The 21,856-nt window shown below is 38.7% G+C and overlaps 1 protein-coding gene across 4 annotated transcripts in view; it reads right to left on the bottom strand.

Moving 5' to 3' along the window:
* Positions 1-21,856, bottom strand: part of LOC150091076 (SAP domain-containing ribonucleoprotein) — a 195,316-nt gene that overhangs the window by 35,672 nt on the left and 137,788 nt on the right. For 3 of the 4 annotated variants that reach the window (XM_090381663.1, XM_090381642.1, XM_090381648.1), the window contains exon 6: positions 2,510-2,581. The exons of the other annotated variant lie outside the window; for it this stretch is intronic. In XM_090381663.1, coding sequence (XP_090237789.1) covers positions 2,510-2,581 — 72 coding nt within the window. The remainder of the gene's footprint in view (positions 1-2,509; positions 2,582-21,856) is intronic. 4 annotated transcript variants of the gene reach the window in all.

The following is a 21,856-nucleotide window of genomic DNA, read 5'->3' on the forward strand; positions in this document are numbered from 1 at the left end:
CAATATAATGGTTTTCACCTGTATCCACTTACATAACAACAACAGGGAAGTTTGTTCCAGCACTGAACTACCTGTTAGCTGAAGGCAAACTTCTACACATCTATTCTGCTGCAACCATCCTTCCTCAATTTGAATTTATGCTGCCCAATGTACTAGTCTATGTAAGAGAAAGAATCCAATCAGCAATGAGTTTGGTCAAGCCATTCAAAGTCTTAAACACCTCAATAAGATCACCTTGCAGGTGCCTAGTCTCCATATGCTGCAATTTGCAGAACTGAAGCTTTTCTTGGTAAGGGCAACCCTTTGTTCCCTTCACCAATCGTATTGCTCTTCTTTGTACCTGTTCCAGGAGCTCTACATTCTTCCTAAAATGAGTCCTCCGGACCTGTATGCAGTATTCAGGATGTGGCCTGACAACTGCCTTATACAATGAGATAATCACCTCCTTATCCCTGCTAGCAAAATTCCTGTATATCATTGACAAAACCCCAACGAGCAGTTCTGGCAGCTTGGCTGCACTGCCCAGACCTCTATATATCAGACTCATAATTAGCTCCCAGGTCATTTTCGTTTTCTACTACTACTCTGTAGTATCACACAGTTGATACGTTACTCTGGGATTCCCACTTCCCGCATGCAGTACCTTGAATTTGTAATTTTTAAAAATTTCAATTGCCATTTCTCAGCTCATCTGCCAGAGTAGTTCAATCTAGATCTTGCAGCATCACACCTTCATTACTATCATCAACCATTCTGTCAACCTCTATCATATGCAAACTTCAACAACATTAAGCCCTACATACCCTCATACTCCACTATTAACACTGTATAGTGGAGTATGCAGGGCTCAACATTAAGCCCTACATACTCCACTATTAACACTGGTCCTTGAAGAGCAGAGTCCATTGATAACCACTCTGTTTCTTCCCCCACTCAACCATCCCTTTATCCATAGCAGTAATTTTCCCTTAATGCCACACTGCTCCAATTTGTACAGCAGTCTTTTATGTGCAACAGCTTTCCTGAAAGCCAAGTATATAATATCAAAATTGTTTTTTGCATCCTGGAAGACTCCACTATTAACACTGGTCCTTGAAGAGCAGAGTCCATTGATAACCACTCTGTTTCTTCCCCCACTCAACCATCCCTTTATCCATAGCAGTAATTTTCCCTTAATGCCACAATGCTCCAATTTGTACAGCAGTCTTTTATGTGCAACAGCTTTCCTGAAAGCCAAGTATATAATATCAAAATTGTTTTTTGCATCCAGTTCCTTTGTCAGTGCATCATAATATCCAATGAAATTGATCAGACAAGATCTCTCCCAACAAACCTGTGCTGTAACTTAAGTATAACTGCACCCCTGCCTAGATGGTCCTGCATTACTTCTTTAACCAGTGACTCCATTATTTTCCCCCTGGAATAGATATTAAAAAAAGACTGTATGAAACCCAAATGCTTTGCATGTCTTGCTGTACAAGTTCCAAATGCTCCCTATTGCATTGTAGATATCATCACTTTAAGCCTTATTGTGTAGACAATAATAAATGAACTATATTCTATATAACCAGTTTCATGACTCACATAATATTACTAAATCTAGTGGAAACAGACTGCTTATACACTGGTACCCAAACTGCAACAGTAATCACAACCAGTTGATCTTTTATCACATTAACATGGCCATAACAATGTATTATGTAGTGAATATTAATTTGTGTAACTAGATAATTAATGTGTTTTTTTAACAATGCCAACAAAGCTTTCAGTTGATCTTAATTATGAATCAACTCAAGCAATTCTGAAGGTAATACTCGAAAAATATATTATTAAAAAAACTCACAGCAAAAGAAGTTAACAATTCTATAAATTGACACTATGTAAATTCATAGAAGTATGTATTCATAGAGACAACACTTACGAATATGCATGAATGAAATAATACATTCATGAGCAAATAATACTGCATAAATTAATGAAGTGATAATGAAATGTAAACGCCCCTGATACACTGTCCTGCTAACCTGACTTAAAAATAACTAAAAAGCAAAGTCTGCATCAGCAGCAATTAATATGTATACTTTTTTCCCCCCCAATTTATCATAAGTAATTATATTCTTGAGAGTAAAAAATAAAATGTCTACTGCACAACTTTATCTTCATCCCAGAATCCTTAATTGATAAAGCAATAACTCGAAAATGCAAAAGAATGATGTGCACCCAATATCATCTCTACATAACATAAGCCTAATTGCTTTAGGGGAGGATTAACGATCTCAGAGAATTCTAAAATTTTGCATAAGACTCAGTAAAAAAAAGTTACTAAAAACATCCAAAGAACTAATATAAAACGTTATTTTAAATTTGAAATCAAAATTTCTCAATTCTTCCGATGCATTTGCATGCAGTAGTTTAGCAAGATAATGATTTTAAAAAAAAAAAAAAAAAAAAAAGGAGTAACAACTTTCACTTTAAACTTTAGAAAGTCATCACCAAAAATTAAGCTTGCCTCTTTCATGACTGCTGCAATATTCTGTCCAAACCTTTCTGACCTTTTCTTTAAGCGATCAAGTTCACTGACCTATAACAATAAAAATAAAGCGGAAGTGTTTTAAACTGACAGAGATGATTCAAAATTTCCTCCTAGTAACCTGCATCTAGTGAATCATAAATGTATAATTCAATGCTTCAAGGCTTTCGCAAATTATCTATTTAAAATAGAAAACAAATTTGCAAAAGGTGAGATGGAAAGGAACTGATAACAGCTCCTATAAATTATATCATCCATCTTAAAATACTTAAAAATTGACTTAAACCATTTAAATAAATTTCTGCATGAGCTGTAGTTAAGACTGTGTAAGTCTGAAAAATATATATTTTCTTTTAATCTGAAAATTAGTGAATTAATTCCTGTGTAATTCCTACCATGAATTATGACTGAGGCAGAATCATGCATCATTAATGATTCATGGTTCACCATGCATCATTAATATAACCTCAGCCACACCTGAACCATTGGACCACCACTAAATAACAATAGTAACCATCATGAATCATCATGCAAGATGATTTAACTTATTAAATGAGATAGGGGAAACCGAAATAAGTCTTCCCTTCACAAAAAAAATGAATAAATCTCTTCTTTTAGGTATTTCGTGTGATGCTAAAAACATTAATTATCCAAACTTGAATGGGTCTTACAACAATTAAAAATAACAAAACTGGTATTTGTTATTTTCAGATTTACATAATAAGCACAGTCAATATATGAATTGTAACCTGTGTATATTTTGTTTCACAAGCAATGAAAATGACACTGCTGTATGATTCTAAATACCATGTCAACTCAAGTTTTTATATAATCCAGTATTCCCATCAGTATTGGCAAAATGATGAACCATAACTAAAACAGCTTAAAAAAAAAAAAAAAAAAAAAAACTTTTACCAATTTCATTTTTCCATTCATTCTAATAGGTTGCCCAAATTTTTTCTAAATTTATTTGCACTGCTGACTTCTACAACTTTAGATGAAAGTTTATTCCAGCAATCAATTCCTCTCTGGCTGAATTCAGATTTCAGCACTTTTCTACAACCATTCTTTTTCAATTTAAATGAATGTTACCCTGTCACATTAATTTAAATTACTACTCTCACCCTATTATGCCATCCAACAAATATGCCATCAGTGTCTAGTTTATTTAATTATTTTAAAACCTTATATACTTCAATTAAGTCCCACACAGATGCCATAGTTCCAGATGCTACAATTAACAGAACCCTAGTCATTCTTGGTAATAATATACTTTTTCACATTCACAGTTAATCTTGTTACTCTTCTCTGCACCCTTTCCAACAGGTTCATGTTCTTCCTAAAATGATGTTTATTTGTTTGGGGGATTTATTAGGTGCATTGGCATCTATGGCCATAGTGTGCCATACATATGATATGTATGCATGCATGCTATTTCTTGTCAGATAGCAATAATTGCAAAACTAGTGCCAGTAGATTAGTTTTTAACTAGTTAAAGGAGGTGGTATACATTAAACATTTTGAGAAATGATTGTGAAGAAAATGTAAGAAGTTCTTCAGTTGTGGCTGGAGTAAAGAGATTCTGGCATTCTTTTGTATATTTTGTGCATTCGACAAGGATATGTTTCACTGAATGCACAGTGTTAAACTGAGGCGAGGATCTTCCCCCCCCCCCCCCAAAAGAAACAAAGTGATATTTGTGTGATCTATTCACAGACAAGCCAATATTACCTCCTGTTGTTAGATTGAACTGAAGCTTGAAGGCCATCGCTCAAGATTTGGCTGGATACTTTGAAGCTTATTGTTGGTTGATTTTGCCATGATAACTGCCACTGGCACATGTATTTTTCCTGGATTATTGATCTATAGTCTTGATTAGGTACCTTCCATTTGTTGTCAGGTGGGAGGTCAGAAAATTTTGCAGCATTGTCCACTAGTTCATTTCCAGGAATTGCCATATGTCAGGCACCTCCGTAGCCAGGTGGGAAGGAGCAGCAGTGCGTAACACACGCTCCTTGATTAGACTGGGGTTCGAGCCCGTCACCACCAGATGCGGAAAGGTCAAGGGAATGACCACTGCATATCCCGGAGCAATATGGCCTTAGTTGCTAATGCTCCTAAAAACCAAAACAAAACAAACAGCCATATGTCCTGGAACCCAACAGAAGTATATGTTTCTCCGAAGTTCTGATAAGGTATGCAGAGAGGTAATTGTTTCTTTACAACTGGGTGGGTGATGTTCACGGTGTTTTTTATTCCTTGAAGTGTACTTATAAAGAATCTGAGAAAATTATGCTGTTTTTAATATCAGAGGACTCAATGTAATTCAGTGCAATTTGAAGAATTACTATTCGTTCGGCAAAGAATATACTGAACTCACATAACAATTTATAGGCTAATGTAATAATGTTTGGAAAAAATGCAGCAATTCCAACATGGGCATTATTCTTTGATCCATCAGTATGTACTGATGTTACAGTTGCAAGAAATTTTCTCTATCAAATGTAGATTTATTCCATTCATGAAAGTATAAGTTGCATGAAGGTGGAGTGATTCTCCAAGAAGCAAGGGAGAGTGTGTGCCACATTGCCTAGGGTTAGATTTAGTTCTTCTAAAAGTTGTTTTATTCTCATACCCAAAAAACAGTTAACAGTAGGGCAGTTTTTGTATAACCCATTGTGCTGTGATGTGAAAAGTATCAGCCAGTTTCGGTATTCTTGGCATAGATCTATTATATGCATAGAATAGTATAAGTTGTTGTCTTCTGACTGAGAGAGGGGATTCAAGTGTTTCAGCATATAAATTATGTACTGGAGATGTGCAATATGCTCCTAATGCAATGCATATTGTACTATGATGGATAGAGTCAAACCAGCAAAGGACACTAGATCTTGCTGAACTATACACTGGTGCTCCATAGTCAAGCTTTGATCTTAAGGCTCTAAGGATCTATATAACAGTAACCAAGTTATGCAATAAGCTCCCCACTTAGTTGCTGGAGAACATGGATGATATTTAGTTTTTGTTGACAGGATGTTTAAAGTCTTTTAATATGCTCAAAAAAATGTAACTTTATGACTGAATGTGATTCCTAAGAATCATATGCTGGGGTGAACTGCTACTGGTTGTCCATTCAGTTGTAGTTCCAGATGTGGGTGAAGTTTAGTTTACATTGCAGCAAAAATGGATGTACAACATTTTTAGGTGGCAAAGTTGAAAGCCATTGGTTTGCATCCAACTGATCTTATTTATTGCTCTTTGTAACTGTCTCTCAACAGTATTCATATTTTGAAATGATACACAAAATGCTAAGGTCATCTACAAATACTGCTGCATCAATAGTGTTTGAAAGTTAGCATTAGTAGAGGCATACAATGCAAGAAAGCAATCAGCCAAAAAAAAAAAAAAAAAAACCTTTCCCATTTCACCCATCCATGCACTCCAAATGTTTGTCTAGTTCTGCCTTGAATTTGTTTAAGCTGACAACAACAGATGGAAGTTTGTTCCAGCAATCAACTACCTAAAGACACATCTATTCTGCAATTATCTTTCCTCAATTTAAATTTATGTCCTCTCAGGTGATTAATCTGGGCAAGAGGAAAAATCTCATCAGCACTGAGCATGATCAAACCATTCAAGGCCTTATACACTTCAATCAGATCACCATGCACATTACAGTGTTTGGAGACTAGGTACCTAGTCTCCACACTGTAATTTGCAAAACTTAAGCCGTTCTTCGTAAGAGCAACCCTTTGTTCCATTCACTAATCTTGTTGCCCTTCTCTGTACTCGTTTCAGCAGTTCTACATCCTTCCTAAAATAAGGCCCCCAGACCTGTACACAGCACTCGAGGTGTGGCGTGACATGTACCTTATACAAGGGTATGATCACCTGCTTATCCCTACTAGAAAAATTCCTGTATCACTGACAAGACACCATGAGCTACTCTTGCAAACTTTCTACACTGTTCAGAAAATTTCATATCTGACTGCAGAATTACCCCCAGGTCATTTTCATTCTCCCCAACCTAAGCGTAGTACCACACAGGGTACTTGAGGTTGTCACAGACATTCTCTCAGATACGCCAGACAAGCTGTACTTGCCACCTGTGAGTCTAAAACGCTGAGGGAACTGATATTCGGGTGACACTCAAGTCAAGTGGACCCAATTTCGGCGCGAAGTCCGGACGGTCTGTGACAGCCAAATCCTCTGCTTGCAATTTCACAATGGTGGGACTGTTAGTAATCCTGGGTATAACATCCATGCATAAGTTGGTTCACACCTGGGTGAGTGACCACCCAGGTCTGAACCAACGTAAGCAGGGGTCGAGGTGTGGCACCCACACCACATGGAGGAATGCCGCCCCTCTATGTTAACAGGCAGTACTAGGTGGTAGATGACTCTCATCAACAGGTGAAATACCACCACCACTTTGCTTATTGGAGGCTTGAAGTGGTGGAACCCATCTTTAGTCGCTATAGCTAAGTTCCGGTCAACCCTTCCCTATCTCTTCCATCGTGTAGTATGATTGATGACTTTTGAGATATGATGAACGTCGTGGCGAGATCCATTATTCCTTACATTTCAAGGGTACAGCTCTAAAACGGTGTTCGCAGGCCGGCCGCTAGTTAGTACACCAGACCGAACCTATTGGTAACTCTCTAGGAGGCTTCCGGATCAGCTAGTGTATAATCTTGCTACCTCTACTCTGCCAGATAGTGACTGGAGGGAGTCCGAGTAGTGTGTATGCGGGGAGCATTGTCGAGGCCACGTGATGTCGAGGATCTGGGCAAAAAATTTCATTACTTCATACAGCATGTCCCACCCACTTTTTCTTACTATTGAATACAATATGAATTGTCAAACTAATAGAGCAAGCTTATCTGTGAAAAGATCTAAACCTCCCAAGGACTTCCTAATTCATTTCACAAATATACGTGGTCTCAATTTTAATCTCGACGATGTCCATTTCTACTTGCAGTCTGCCAAACCCCATGTACTTTTTCTGACAGAATCTCAGTTATCGGCTGATTCAATTACTGCTGATCTCAGATGCCCAAATTATTCGCTGTATGATTCCTTTCACCTCAAAGGGGGTACTTGTGCATATGTCCGTTCTGATATTCCCTGTCAGAGATTTGGCAATTTGGAATCTCCTCTCTTTGATCTTCTCTGGCTTAAAATCTCTCTACCTCATTGTGTCAAATTCATCTGCTGTCTCTACCATTCTCCCAACTCCACTAATCACTTAGAGCTCTTTGACTTCCTCTTGTTGCAACTTGACTTTCTCCAGTCCAACTTTCCTAACAGTGAGGTAATTTTCCTTGGTGATTTTAATGTTCACAACCCCAGCTGGCTTCCGTTTTCTAGTCACAACGACCCAGCAGGTCGAGATGCTGAGGCTTTTGCAATTACTAATGACCTAGCACAGATTGTTCATTTACCTACAAGAATACTGGACAATCCTAATCATACAGCCAATACGTTTGATCTTTTTCTCACAAACAACCCTTCTAAGTACACGGTCGAAGGGGCAGGTCCATTAGGCACTTCAGATCACAACTTGGTGATTGTCTCTACTCCAATGGAACCTTTATCTCATGGCTATTCCCAACCTCGTGTTGTTTGGCATTACAAGAATGCAAAATGCGATGACCTGCGAGACTTCTTTTCTTCTTTTCCTTGGTCGGATTACTGTTTCAAAAGTTCTGATGTCAACGTTTGCTCAGATCGTGTCAATGAAATTATTCTTGCAGGAATGGAATCCTTTATCCCACACTCCACTTTAAAATCGCGTCCTTTATCTAAACCTTGGTTTTCCAATAAATGTGCTAAGGCTGTCCAAGAGAAGAATTTTGCATATCGTAATTGGCTTGTTTCTAATTCTTCAGTTTCATTTTCTGCCTACACCAAAGCTCGCAACAATTGTAAAGCAGTTATTAATCAGTCCAAACTAGAGTTTGAACAGGCTAAGAGTAGAAAACTTGCTTCTTGCCCTAATATTAACCGAGCATTCTGGTCTCTTGCCAAAGCTATTGGCCGCAACTTTTGCCCATTTCTGCTCCCACCTCTGTCCAAACCAGATGGTTCTGTTGTCACTTCAGCCAAGGATAAAGCTGACCTGCTAGCATCCCATTTTTCTTCCGGCTCATGTATTAATGATCTTGGTAAAACACCTCCCACCATTCCCAACATGTTCCATTCAATGCCTCCTATGGTCTTCCGTCAAAAGGATATCAGAAGGATTTTGATGAATATTGATGCCAAGAAAGCTCCAGGTCCTGATGGTATTTCTCCACTTGTTCTCAAAACCTGTGCTCCTGAACTTACTCCTATTCTTTGCCGCCTTTTTTCACTTTCTTATTCCAAAGGTGTTTTTCCTTCTGCTTGGAAATTTGCTCATATCCAGCCAGTTCCTAAAAAGGGTGACAAATCCCTCCCATCCAATTATCGTCCCATTGCAATTACTCCTACTCTTTCTAAAGTAATGGAGAAATCAATTAACCGCCAACTCTTAAACTACCTAGAAACCTTCCGTCTGATCAACAATCACCAGTATGGATTCCGTCAGTGTCGATCCACTGGTGATATTCTGGCTTATGTTACCCATTTATGGACAAATTCAATGGAAAGGTTTGGTGAAACACAAGTAGTTGCTCTTGACATCTCAAAGGCTTTTGATTGCGTTTGGCATAAAGGTCTTCTAAACAAGCTTCCATCTTATGGTTTGCCAACTGTTTTTAGTAATTGGTTATCCAGTTTTCTCTCTGATCGCTCACTGAGGGTGATGGTAGATGGCTCTCTGTCTTCTAACTTCTTCACTAATGCCGGTGTCCCCCCAAGGTTCAGTTCTTTCCCCCACTCTTTTCCTCTTGTATATCAATGACCTTCTTCCACTGACTGGAAATCCTATCCATAGTTTTGCTGACGATAGCACATTGCATTCAACTTTCTATTTTGAGAAACCTTGTCCTGCTCAATCAGCTTCAACTTCTCGAAAATCTGCTACGAATTCCTTAAATGCCGATCTTCAGGTAATTCTCCAATGGGGCAAAGACAACTTAGTTGATTTCAACCCTTATAAAACTCAGTCTTGTCTTATATCTCGCAAAAAGGATTCTTCTGCTCCTATGCTTATCTTTAGTGACACTCCGATTTCTAGGCAAAAGGATATATCTCTTTTGGGGATTACCCTGACTTCTAATCTCTCTGGGCACAAGCAGATTACAAATATTGCTTCCTCTGCATCTAAAAAACTTGGTTTTCTCTTTCACTCTCGGCATTACTTTTCTTCCAAACAGCTGCTCACTCTGTATAAATCGCAAATCCGCCCTGCCATGGAATATTGTTCCCACATCTGGGGTGGGAACCTCTCTCAGGCTTCTTGATTCCATTCAGAAGAGGGTAGTCTCTCCACTTGCTGTCTCATAGATGCCCTGTTTCTGCTGCATGCCTCTTCTACAGATATTTCCATGGGCACTGTTCTTCTGAATTGGCTTCTATAATTCCTGCTCTCGCTATCAAAACAATCTGAACACGTGCAGCCACCAGCCAACATCCATTTACTGTCCAACTTCAAACCCACCGAACCAACTTTTCATCTTCCTCATTTATTCATTCAACTGCCGTTTTCTGGAACAACCTTCCTTCATATGTATTTCCTGAAAATTACAATCTACAGAAGTTCAAGTCCAATGTCAACAAATATCTTCTTTCGTCTTCTCAACCTCCAACCCAAGCACGGTACGAAGTACTATAGGTTCTAATACTTCTCGTGTTTGGGGTTCACATAAAAAAAAAAAAAAAAAACACAGTTGATATGTTACTCTATGGTTAATGCTACTTATATGTACTTTACATTTGTCAATACAGTAAAATCTCGTTGATATAAACTCAGTTTATACAAAGTACTCATTTATATGAAGTACAGCAATATCCAGCATAGCACTGATAATTGGAACCGAAACTGTTCCATGTTAAGTGAATCCGTGATGATTGAGGTATAATTATAATGGGTTTTAAATGAATGCATACCAGAGAAAGTCTATAAACAAATTATAATAAATCTATAAATAATTTGTGCTTAATAGCCAATTAAAAAAATATTTGAAATAAAAATTTCAAATAAAATAAAAATTTTATTAATGAAAAGGTAACAACATCATGAGAGATGAGAAAAAATATTTATTGTTTATTTGGGTATTTCAAAAATGAAGTTTGGTGAAGTCATCTCTTCTTTTTCTCGGTATACAAGTCTGTAGCATTGAATCCCATCTTATAAAATTTGCCATATCTGGATGCTACATCAAACATTTGGATCTACATTCATAATTGCCTCGAAAAACTTTCTGCAATTCTTCTGTTGAAAATTCTTTTGGTGTCACTTCGGTGTTATCCACTTCAGAATTGTTTTCCTCTTCTTCTTATACAATTTTCTTATCAATTTCAAGGTGAGTTGCATCATCTAAGTTATTTGCATGTGAGTCAATGCAGCCACGTACATTGGCAGTGTCCAAATTTTCAAATCCCAACTCTTTTCCGATCGTTGCAATGTCTTCAGCCATTGTCTGAACTTGCGATTCAAAACCAATGAAATAATTTGCCAAATGGGGCAAAACATGCTGTCAAACATAACAACATAACACATGTTGTTGGCGATTTCTAACCAAGATGCAGATATATTTTCGATCGTGTTTAAAGGGTAAAAAATAAATTGTGAAATGAAAAGCTTGAAAATCTATCATTTCGTCTCGATGGGATGGAATTAAAAAAAGTGAACACTGTTGCCACTGACTGCCTGAGGGGACTACTGTCATATGTGCAGCATATACACTGTGCTGCCACTTGATTAGGTACACCCTGCTGTGCACACAAATGGTCTGTCCCACAATGTTTCAAGTCACATGACCACAGCTGTGGATATAAATGCAGCAGAACAACCTTTCTAGTATCATTTAAGCGTACAAGCCCAGCAAGAATGGGGAAAAGGAGTGATCTAACGGACTTCGAACATGGCATGGTAGTAGTTGCAAGCTGTGCTGGACAAAGCATCGCTGAAATGGCAGTTCTGAAATTTTCACGCACCACAGTTTCAAGGGTGTATCGAGAATGGGGCAACGAACAGAAACATCCTCTCAACAGCACTCCTTTGGCAGAAAATCGCTTGTTGATGAGAGAGTTCAGAGGAGGATGGCTAGAATTGTGCAAGCAAACAGACAGGCCACAATGTCGCACATCACATCAGAATACAACCTTGGCGCACAGAACAAAATATCGCAAGGGACCACTAGTCGCACTTTGTCGCAAATGGGTTACAACAGCCAACGGCCACATCACGTACCTTTGTTATCAATGAAAAACAAGAGAGAGCATGCCTCCTGTGGGCATAGCAACACCAGCACCGGACTATCTGGGATTGGAAAACAGTTGCTTGGTCTGATGAGCCAAAGTTCCTGGTGCATCATGTTGATGGAAGGCTCAGAATTTGGCAAAAACAATATGAATCCATGGCCCACGACTACTGTGCAAGGTGGTGTGGGAAATGTTTTCTTGGCACATGTTTGGATATCCATTTGGAATCTATGGATATCCATCGATATCCATAGATTCACGTATGAAGGCCACATCGTACCTAAACATCATTGCTGACCAAGTGCATCCGTTCATGTTGACAGTTTATCTTCAGTCAGATGGTTAATTCCAGCAGGATAATGCACCAGTGCACAAAGCCTGAATCACTATGGAAGAGTTCCAGGAACATGACAATGACTTTTCTTTGCTGCAGTGACCCAGCTCAGTCCACAGATCAATCCTATTGAACATCTTTGGGATGAGCTGGAAAGGGCTGTTCGCTACAGGGCTACACCTCCGTCGAATCTCAAGGAACTGCGTGACACACTCATGTCTGCATGGTACTCCATTCCTGCACGTTTTCAGCTTCTTGTTCAATCCATGCCTATCTGAATTCAGCCTGTTTTCAAGGCCAAAGGAGGCTCAACATGCTACCAGGTAGGTGTACCTAATAAAGTGGCAGCACAGTGTATGAAACAATAGAGTTGGCATCGCAGCATATATGCACCCGTAACTAGGCTACGACACAGCATATATGTAGAGTACGTGTCTAGGCTATTGAATGAGCTTTAATATGTACAGTAAATTTTCAAATTAAATTTAATTGAAAACCATGTTATAGTGAAACCAGTGCTGTTTGAAGCTGTGCTAAGCGAGGTATCGCTGTACATCCCATCCCCCTGTGAAAGGATAGGCCTTTCTATGTAAATATATTCGTTCATTACAAAATATGGTTAATATGTATTACAAAGTTAATTTTCATTCAGTGAGAAATAAATATTGTTATTTTGTATGTTTAATACAAATCTTAGCACAGCTGTCCGATTTTTGCTTCTGGCCATCTGGTTCCCTGCTGCCCGAAGAATAGCACTGAGTTGTTAGAAATTATTTTTGTGTAAACAAAACCAGTTTATAGTAGCTACAACCTAAGTGCATTCTGAAAAACAATGTTAAATTAACTAAAGAATAAAAACAGTTTTTCTAATTTGTTTACATACATGCCCTCGCTCTCCACGGGATTAAAGTTAGTTGCAATTGCTACGCCAGTTCAAAGAATCTTTTTTTACAGTATACAGTAATATATCTTTTGTGCCATTTTATATGAGCTGATGTCTTTTTTGGAACTTGTGTCTTTAAATTAATTTAAAGTTTGTTTATATTAAATCTCATCTAGTAGTGTTATGGTTACAAAACGTGAACGGATGGAATTGAGCTTGGAAATTAAACTGAAAATTATACAAGGGGCTGATAGGACTGAACTTAGCAAAAAGGACATTGCAAGGAATACAACATCCCTTTACCTGCTTCATCTACAATACTGAAAAACCGGAAAAAAAATTGAAGAACTGCGTGACACTGGAGCAGCGATAAAAAAATAGGAAACGAATTCCTGGTTCAAAACTTGAGGAGCTTGAAACAAAACGTTGAGTGGTATCAACAAAGGCATGCATCTAATTTGCCAATATTGGGTCTGATTTTGCAAGAAAGGGCAAATTATCTTACTCAGCAACATGGAATTAGCAACTTCAAATGCAGCAATGGTTGGTTCCAAAAATTTAAAAGACAGGAATAACTTGGATTCGCAAAATGTTTACGGAGAGTCTGGATTAGTAAACAAGGAAAAGACTACAGAGTGGTTGTGTTCTGTACGGTCCACTCTTGAAAAATATGAGGCAAAGGATATTTTTAATCTTGATGAGACAGGTTTATTTTATAATTTGCTGCCAAAAAAAAAAAAAAAAAAAAACATTTGCTGTTCAAGGAGAGTCTTTTCATGGTGGAAAATTAAGTAAGCAAAGACTCACTATTCTGTTATGCTATATTTTTTTACTTTGTATCGGTAAGGGTATCTAATCCATGTGATGGACAAGTTTTGCAGCTCCCGCAAATGCTAAGTTTGTAATTATATTTAGCCGGTTTATTGACTTAATTGTTAGATTAATTTATTTTCTAAGTAGCTTATAGACCCAGTCAAGCTCCATGATTAATTTTGAATTTAGATAGTGCAATTTTGAAAGTAATTAATACCTTGTGTCCGTAGATTCACTGTTCGTACTTGCCGCCATTGTTACACAATACTATGTGTACCCCGAACTAGAAGTGTAAGACTTAACGGAAAACTAGATAGCGAGTAAAGTACTATCAATTATTCAGTAAAATTTACTAATCTTATTAAATTTCAGTGTACTTTTTTAACTAAATACATATAACAACCTAGTTTTTACAAACACAACATTATAAATGAATACATATAACTTGACAGGAGATAAGAAAGTCATATAACTTAACTTGGAGATAATATTCGATACTGAAATACATATATATAGTTTTATAACTATATATATGTATTGCAGTTGGGATATAAGTTTAGGGTAATATTTTGTATTGGAATTTTATTTGAAATTGAATAGAAATCATGACTCAGACAAGAGCAGCAAAGCAAAAGGCTCAAACTAATGGAAGTGTTGTGACTCAGGGGAGAACTGAGGGGGACAGTTGTCCTCTGGATCACAGCCTTTTGAAATGAACTGCTTGTTTGATGTTTGTGGACAATCAGGAACGGGACATGATATTGCCAAGGGGAATGTCTTTGTATGTGCGTGATGTAAGGAGTGTGAGTAAATCAGGCACCAACTCAGCGTTGTTATTGGTCTATATGAGAGCTTGAAGGACAGGGTGGATGCTCTTGAAGGATTTAAATTGAGGGGCCCATCAAGCTCTCAGATTCCCACATAAATGCCAGAGCTTACACTTGAACATCAAACAACACAGCAGACCCCCCCCCAAGGCAGAAGCGCTGGTCTTAGAGGAAATAATTGTTGTCATGACTCTATTGTCAGGGAAACAGGGAACATATTGTGCAAATAGGACAGATGGAACGACCATGGAATGTCTGCCAGGGGCAAAGGTTGATGGTGTTGTAGAGCAGATATCATCTTTTAAGGGCACAAAGGGTTATATTGTTGTACACGTTGGCACTAAAAGTAGGAGACGGGCAGAATTGCTTAACAAGTACAGGTCAATGTCAAAAAAAAGCCATGCGTTAGGGTTGAATTTGAAAGTGTCTACAATTCTGCCCAGACACGATAGGGAGTATATGATGAGAGCCTTGTCGATCAATTTGGCCCTGGAGAGATTGTGCAAGGCCCAAGGGGTAGAATTTTTCTCAGCCTGGTCTGTACTTATGAACAGGAGAGACTGATTCTACCGGGATGGGATACACTTCAATAGAAAGGGTGCAAGAACATTCGCTGATGCTATCGAGGCAGAGTTAGGTGGGTTGGAAACCTGCTAGCTTGGGAGGATACGCAGACTAATAGATTAACAGTAGCCACTGGCAGAGGTGAAAGTGATTCTTGCACTGCTTCTACTGAAATGCAATTGAGCAGCAGCCTGGAAAGCAAGACAATGGGGATTTCCAGGACTGCTGGGAGTCATAGTGGAACAAGTAAATGAATGGGCTGTGTTAGGATAACTAAGAGTAGAAACAGGTGCATGTCTACTTGCATGTACACAAATGCTAGGAGTAGAGTTAATAAATTTGATGAACTTGAAGTGCTAGTCAAGACGTCAAAAGCAGATACTGTTGGGATATCAGAGATGTGGTGTCACACAGATATAAGCAGAGCAGAGTTGGAATTTTGGGAGAACAAAGTGTACAGAAAGGATAGACAGGACAGGAAGGAAGGAGGGTTTATGCTGTTAGTTAATATTTAAAATAAATAAATGCACAAGGCATAATACTTTAAGAGTTTGGTATCTAATAATATCGGTGTTTAAATACACCATAGATAACTCTTAATAAACTACAAAGTAGTTGTTGTAGGCATCATTTGCTCTTTCTCATATTGTGCTCTGCCTTCAAGACGAGTTGCCATGATATTGCACTACTTCGAATAAGTAACTCTTCACTAATAGAGAAGGCTATTGTTACTTATTCTCAGTTGAGTACCACCACCCAGACAGCACTGTTTCACGGCTATTGGCCGATCATCAGTGGGTGGGCAGGTACCCTGGTAATGCAGACATGACGACCCAGTTGTGAAGTTAATCACACAATATGAGAGATGCCAAGAGGTGTAGATGTCAATATTTAAAATAAATAAATGCACAAGGCATAATACTTTAAGAGTTTGGTATCTAATAATATCGGTGTTTAAATACACCATAGATAACTCTTAATAAACTACAAAGTAGTTGTTGTAGGCATCATTTGCTCTTTCTCATATTGTGCTCTGCCTTCACGACGAGTTGCCATGATATTGCACTACTTCGAATAAGTAACTCTTCACTAATAGAGAAGGCTATTGTTACTTATTCTCAGTTGAGTACCACCACCCAGACAGCACTGTTTCACGGCTATTGGCCGATCATCAGTGGGTGGGCAGGTACCCTGGTAATGCAGACATGACGACCCAGTTGTGAAGTTAATCACACAATATGAGAGATGCCAAGAGGTGTAGATGTCAATATTTAAAATAAATAAATGCACAAGGCATAATACTTTAAGAGTTTGGTATCTAATAATATCGGTGTTTAAATACACCATAGATAACTCTTAATAAACTACCAAGTAGTTTATTAAGAGTTATCTATGGTGTATCTATAGTTATCTATAAGAGTTATCTATGGTTTATTAAGAGTTTATTAAACTACAACAACTACTTTGTAGTTTATTAAGAGTTATCTATGGTGTATTTAAACACCGATATTATTAGATACCAAACTCTTAAAGTATTATGCCTTGTGCATTTATTTATTTTAAATATTGACATCTACACCTCTTGGCATCTCTCATATTGTGTGATTAACTTCACAACTGGGTCGTCATGTCTGCATTACCAGGGTACCTGCCCACCCACTGATGATCGGCCAATAGCCGTGAAACAGTGCTGTCTGGGTGGTGGTACTCAACTGAGAATAAGTAACAATAGCCTTCTCTATTAGTGAAGTTATTTTTTTTTTGTTATTTTATTTTTAGGAGCATTAGCAACTAAGGCCATATTGCTCGGGGATATGCGGTGGTCATTTCGTGACCTTTCCGCATCTTTCGTATTTGGTGGTGACGGGCTCGAACCCCGGTCTAATCAAGAAGCGTGTGCTACGCACTGCTGCTCCTTCCCACCTGGCTACGGAGGCGCCTCTATTAGTGAAGAGTTACTTATTCGAAGTAGTGCAATATCATGGCAACTCGTCGTGAAGGCAGAGCACAATATGAGAAAGAGCAAATGATGCCTACAACAACTACTTTGTAGTTTATTAAGAGTTATCTAAGCTGTTAGTTAAGAAACACAAAATCTAAGGAAGTGCATCCAATTGATGTTGGTGGACAATGCAACGTTGAGTCTCTTTGGAGTGACATAAGCACTGGGAAAGGAAAAATGTTAGAGGCCTAATGAATCTGATGAGTATAATGAGCAATTGTGCAGAGAAATAGAGTGGGGCAGTAAATCAGTGACTTATTATGGGGGATTTTAATTTCCCAGAGATTGACTGGAATTTGTGGGTTGGTCACTCACTCTAGCAAGGCTATTGTGGAATTATAGGATGATTGTTTTCTACAGCAGCATGTTCAGGAGGCAACTAGAGGGAGTAATACTCTTGATCTGATTATCAGTAGTGATCCTTCATGCAATAAGAATCTGCAGATAAAGGAACCACTAGGTGGCAGTGATCAAAGTATGCTGAAGGAGGATTTACTCAACGAGGTAACTACCATTAGGTGTAAAGGGAAGGGTTTTTGCTTTCGTAAAGGTGATTACGGCGGTCTGAGAGAGTATTTAAATTCTATACAGTGGGACCAACTAATGATGTTACCAACAGCAAATTCAAAATGGGAAGTATTCAAAGAAATAATCTTGAAAGCTACTAGGGTTTTCATACCAACTAAGAAATACTGGTCAATATTTAGGCCTAAATGGATGTCAGATGAACTAATTAGACATGTGGCACAGAAGAAAAATGCATGGGATACATATAAATTAACAGATACTCAGAAGTTTACGATAGATATAAGCTGGTCTGTAACTAAGTCACAAAGAAGGTTAGGCAGGCAAAGGCAGATTACGAGAAATCTTTGGCAAAAGATGCAAAGAAAAACAGCAAAGAGTTCTTTACTTATGTAAATTATAGAAGGAATGGGATGAATCCGATTGTTCTGCTTGATATCGATGGTTCAACTGTTGATGATCCTGCTCAGGCAGCTAACAAACAAAATGAATATTTTGCATCTACATTCACACATGAGGAGTTTATTTAGGGAGGGGTATGCCAGAGGTGTATTAAACTCTGGCAGTAAGCTAGATAATCTTGTAATTACTGAAAGTAAAATGGAGGAGAAATTGTGGAAGATAAACATAAGAAAGGCACCTGGGGTGGATGGAATCTATCCAGTTATGTTAAAGGAGGCAGCAAAGGAAGTAAGCAAACCCATAACCATAATTATGAGAGCTTCCTTGGACTCAGGGGAGGTACCCATGGACTGGAAATGTGAAAATGTGATCCCAATCCACAAAGGTGGATCAAAGGGGGAGACAGGTAATTACAGACCTGTTAGGTTACACCTGTTCCAGGGAAATTAATGGAGGCACTGGTTAAAGAAGCATTGCAGGATCATCTATACAGGATTTCAATTATAGCTCAAACACAGCATGGGTTTGTTAAGGGGGAAAGTCTTGTTTGATCAATTTGATTGGATACTATGATGTAGTCACAAAGGAACTGGATGCAAAGAATAATTTTGATATCCAATATTTGGATCTTATAGAGGCTTTTTATGCTGTTGCACATGGAAGACTGCTGCACAAATTGGAGAAGTGGCATTGGAGGAAAATTGCTACTAAAAGGATAGTTGAGTGGGAGAAGACAGAGTGGTAATCAATGGACACTGCTCTTCGTGGACTAAAGTTATTAGTGGAGTCCCCCAGGGTTCAGTGTAGGGTCCATTGTTGTTTTCTGTATTCATTAATGATATCGATGATGGTATATCAAACTTAATGTCCAATTTTGCAGACAATACGAAGGTTGGCAGGATTGTTAATGACAGTATGCTTTTGAAACAGGATCTAGAAAAGTTGAGCAGATGGGCTGAGAGGTAGCAACTGAAGTTTAACATTGACAAATGTAAAGTACTGCATATGGGAAGCAGTAACCCCAGAGTAACGTATCAACTGTGTGGTAGTACATTGACAGTGGTGGAGAGTGAAAAGGACCTGGAGGTAATTCTGCAGGCAGATATGAAGTTTTCTGAGCAGTGCAGACAGTCTGCAAGAGTAGCTCATGGTGTCTTGTCAATGATATTCAGGAATTTTTCTAGCAGGGATAAGGAGGTGATTATCCCCTTGTATAAGGCAATGGTCAGGCCACACCTTGAGTACTGTATACAAGTCTGGAGGCCTCATTTTAAGAAGGATGTAGAGCCGCTGGAACGAGTACAGAGAAGGGCAACAAGATTAGTGAATGGAACAAAGGGTTGCTCTTACGAAGAAAGGCTGAAGTTTTGCAAATTACAGTGTCAGAAGACTAGGCACCTGCAAGGTGATCTGATTGCGGTCTATAAAGACCTGAATGGTCTTGAGCATGCTCAATGCTGATGGGATTCTTCCTCTTGCTCAGAATAATTGCCTGAGAGGGCATAAATTCAAATTGAGGAAAGACAGTTGGATAGATGTGTGGAAGTTTGTCTTTAGCCAGCGGGTGGTTCATTGCTGGAACGCACTTCCATCTGTCGTTGTAGAAGTTGATAGTTTAAACAGATTCAAGGCAGAACTAGACAAACATTTGGAGTGAGTGAATGGGCGAAATGAGAATGGGGTGTGTTTTTTTGAGCTGATGCTATATAAGCTTGCTTTCTTGCATCACGTGCCCTTGCTAATGCTAATTCAAATGGCAATAATAAAACTATGCCCACTGGTGAATGTTAAATTTTCCAAGCCAAGATGTTTTAAAGAAGTTAACCTACTTCCCTGTGATTATTTGGCCAATAGAAGTGCTTGGCTGACGGTCAAAATTTTTCAGTCTTGGTTATCAAAAGTGGACAGAAGAATGGCTTCAGAAAAAAGGAACATTTTAATGGTTCTAAATCGTTGTACAGCACATTGTGCCGAGACACTTACGTTGAAAAATACTGTATATGGCTGTTGTTTTTAACCTCCCATTACCATCTGTAGCCGAGTAGTCATGAGCGGGAGTGCAGTAGCACAAGCTCTGAGTAGACTAGGAATGAAGCCCTTGACACTGACCGGGCTAGCCGGGTGGATAAAAGTGCCTGCCTGGCAACCCAAAGGTCGCGGGTTCAAATCCCGCCTCGGGCTTGGATCAAAGTACTGCAAAAAACCTTGGGAGGTGCATTATGGCCAAAGCAGGTGATGCACCAACAACTACCATAAAAAAAAAAAAAAAAAGCCCTTGACTGCTAAACATGGTCAATCTGGCAACCTGTATTGGACCAGCGCGGCAGATTATGGTCCATTTCCCTCAATATAAATTGTTGACAAGGTTTCCATCCTGCAGGTAATAATAGCTGCAGTTTACCACCGGTTTTGTGCAGCCACTGGATCAAGGCATTATTTATAACCACAAGGGAGCATATACAGCCTGCCTGATAAGGTACTTTGTCCTCAACATAGGAGAGAGGGAACAATTTGCAGCTAAATTGGAATGTCTTGTATGATATCCACAATCTTGTTATTGCTTGGGACAGTACGCATCAAGTAGTAGTAGAAGTAGTGGCATGTGATGCAAGAAAGCATGTGTATGAGGTTAGGCAGCATTAGCCAAAAAAAAAAAAAAAAAAAATCACACCATTCCCTCCAAATGCCTGTCCAGTTCCTCCTTAAATTTATTCAACCTATCAACTTCAACAACAGATGGAAGTTTGTTCCAGCAATTAACCACCTGCTGGCTAAAGACAAATTTCCGCACATCTATTCTACATCTGTCTTTTCTTAATTTGAATTTATGCCCCTTTAGGTTTGTAATCTGAACAAGTGGAAGGATCCCATCAGAATTCAGCGTGCTCAACCCATTCAAGGCCTTATACACCTCAATCAGATCACTGCAGAGGTGCCTAGTCTCCAGCCACTGCAATTTGCAGAACTTAAGCCTCTCTGATAGAATTGATACTTAGGTCCCATTTGTGAGTGAGTCAAGTGGACCAAATTAGCATTAGTATAGGCATATAATGCAAGAAAGCACGCTTATACAGCATCGGCAAAAAAAAAAAAAAAAAAAAAAACCTCCCATTTCACCCATCCATTTGCACCAAAATTTTTTCTAGTTCTTCCTTGAATTTATTTAAGCTATAAACTTCCACAACGACAGATGGAAGTTTTGTTCCAACACTCAACCACCCACTGGCTAAAGGCAAATTTCCACATATCTACAGGATGTTTATGAATGGTGGAAACACTCAGTGATTTATTGCACAAAGAGTAGGGCAGATTTCAGTGTCACATACATACCTTGTGAAAGAGAAAATGTCAAAGTTTTTTTTACATCACAATGATTCAATGTGGGAACCACGTGTAACATGGCAAATGTCCACACGGTAATTGAACTCTTGACATATGCTGTCTAGCATATCCTGTGCGACCATGGTGGTAGCTTCTTCAATTCTCTGCTTTAGTTCCCAGATGTCACGTGGCAAAGGTGGTACATAAACATGATCTTTTATGTAGCCCCACAAGAAGAAATCACAAGGAGTTAATTTTGGTGATCTCAGCGGCCATTTCAAGAAACATTTGTCCCATTCTCCAG

Source organism: Mastigoproctus giganteus, chromosome 1, assembly GCF_048544385.1.
Source record: "Mastigoproctus giganteus isolate SK-2022 chromosome 1, ASM4854438v1, whole genome shotgun sequence".
Taxonomy (NCBI): domain Eukaryota; kingdom Metazoa; phylum Arthropoda; class Arachnida; order Uropygi; family Thelyphonidae; genus Mastigoproctus; species Mastigoproctus giganteus.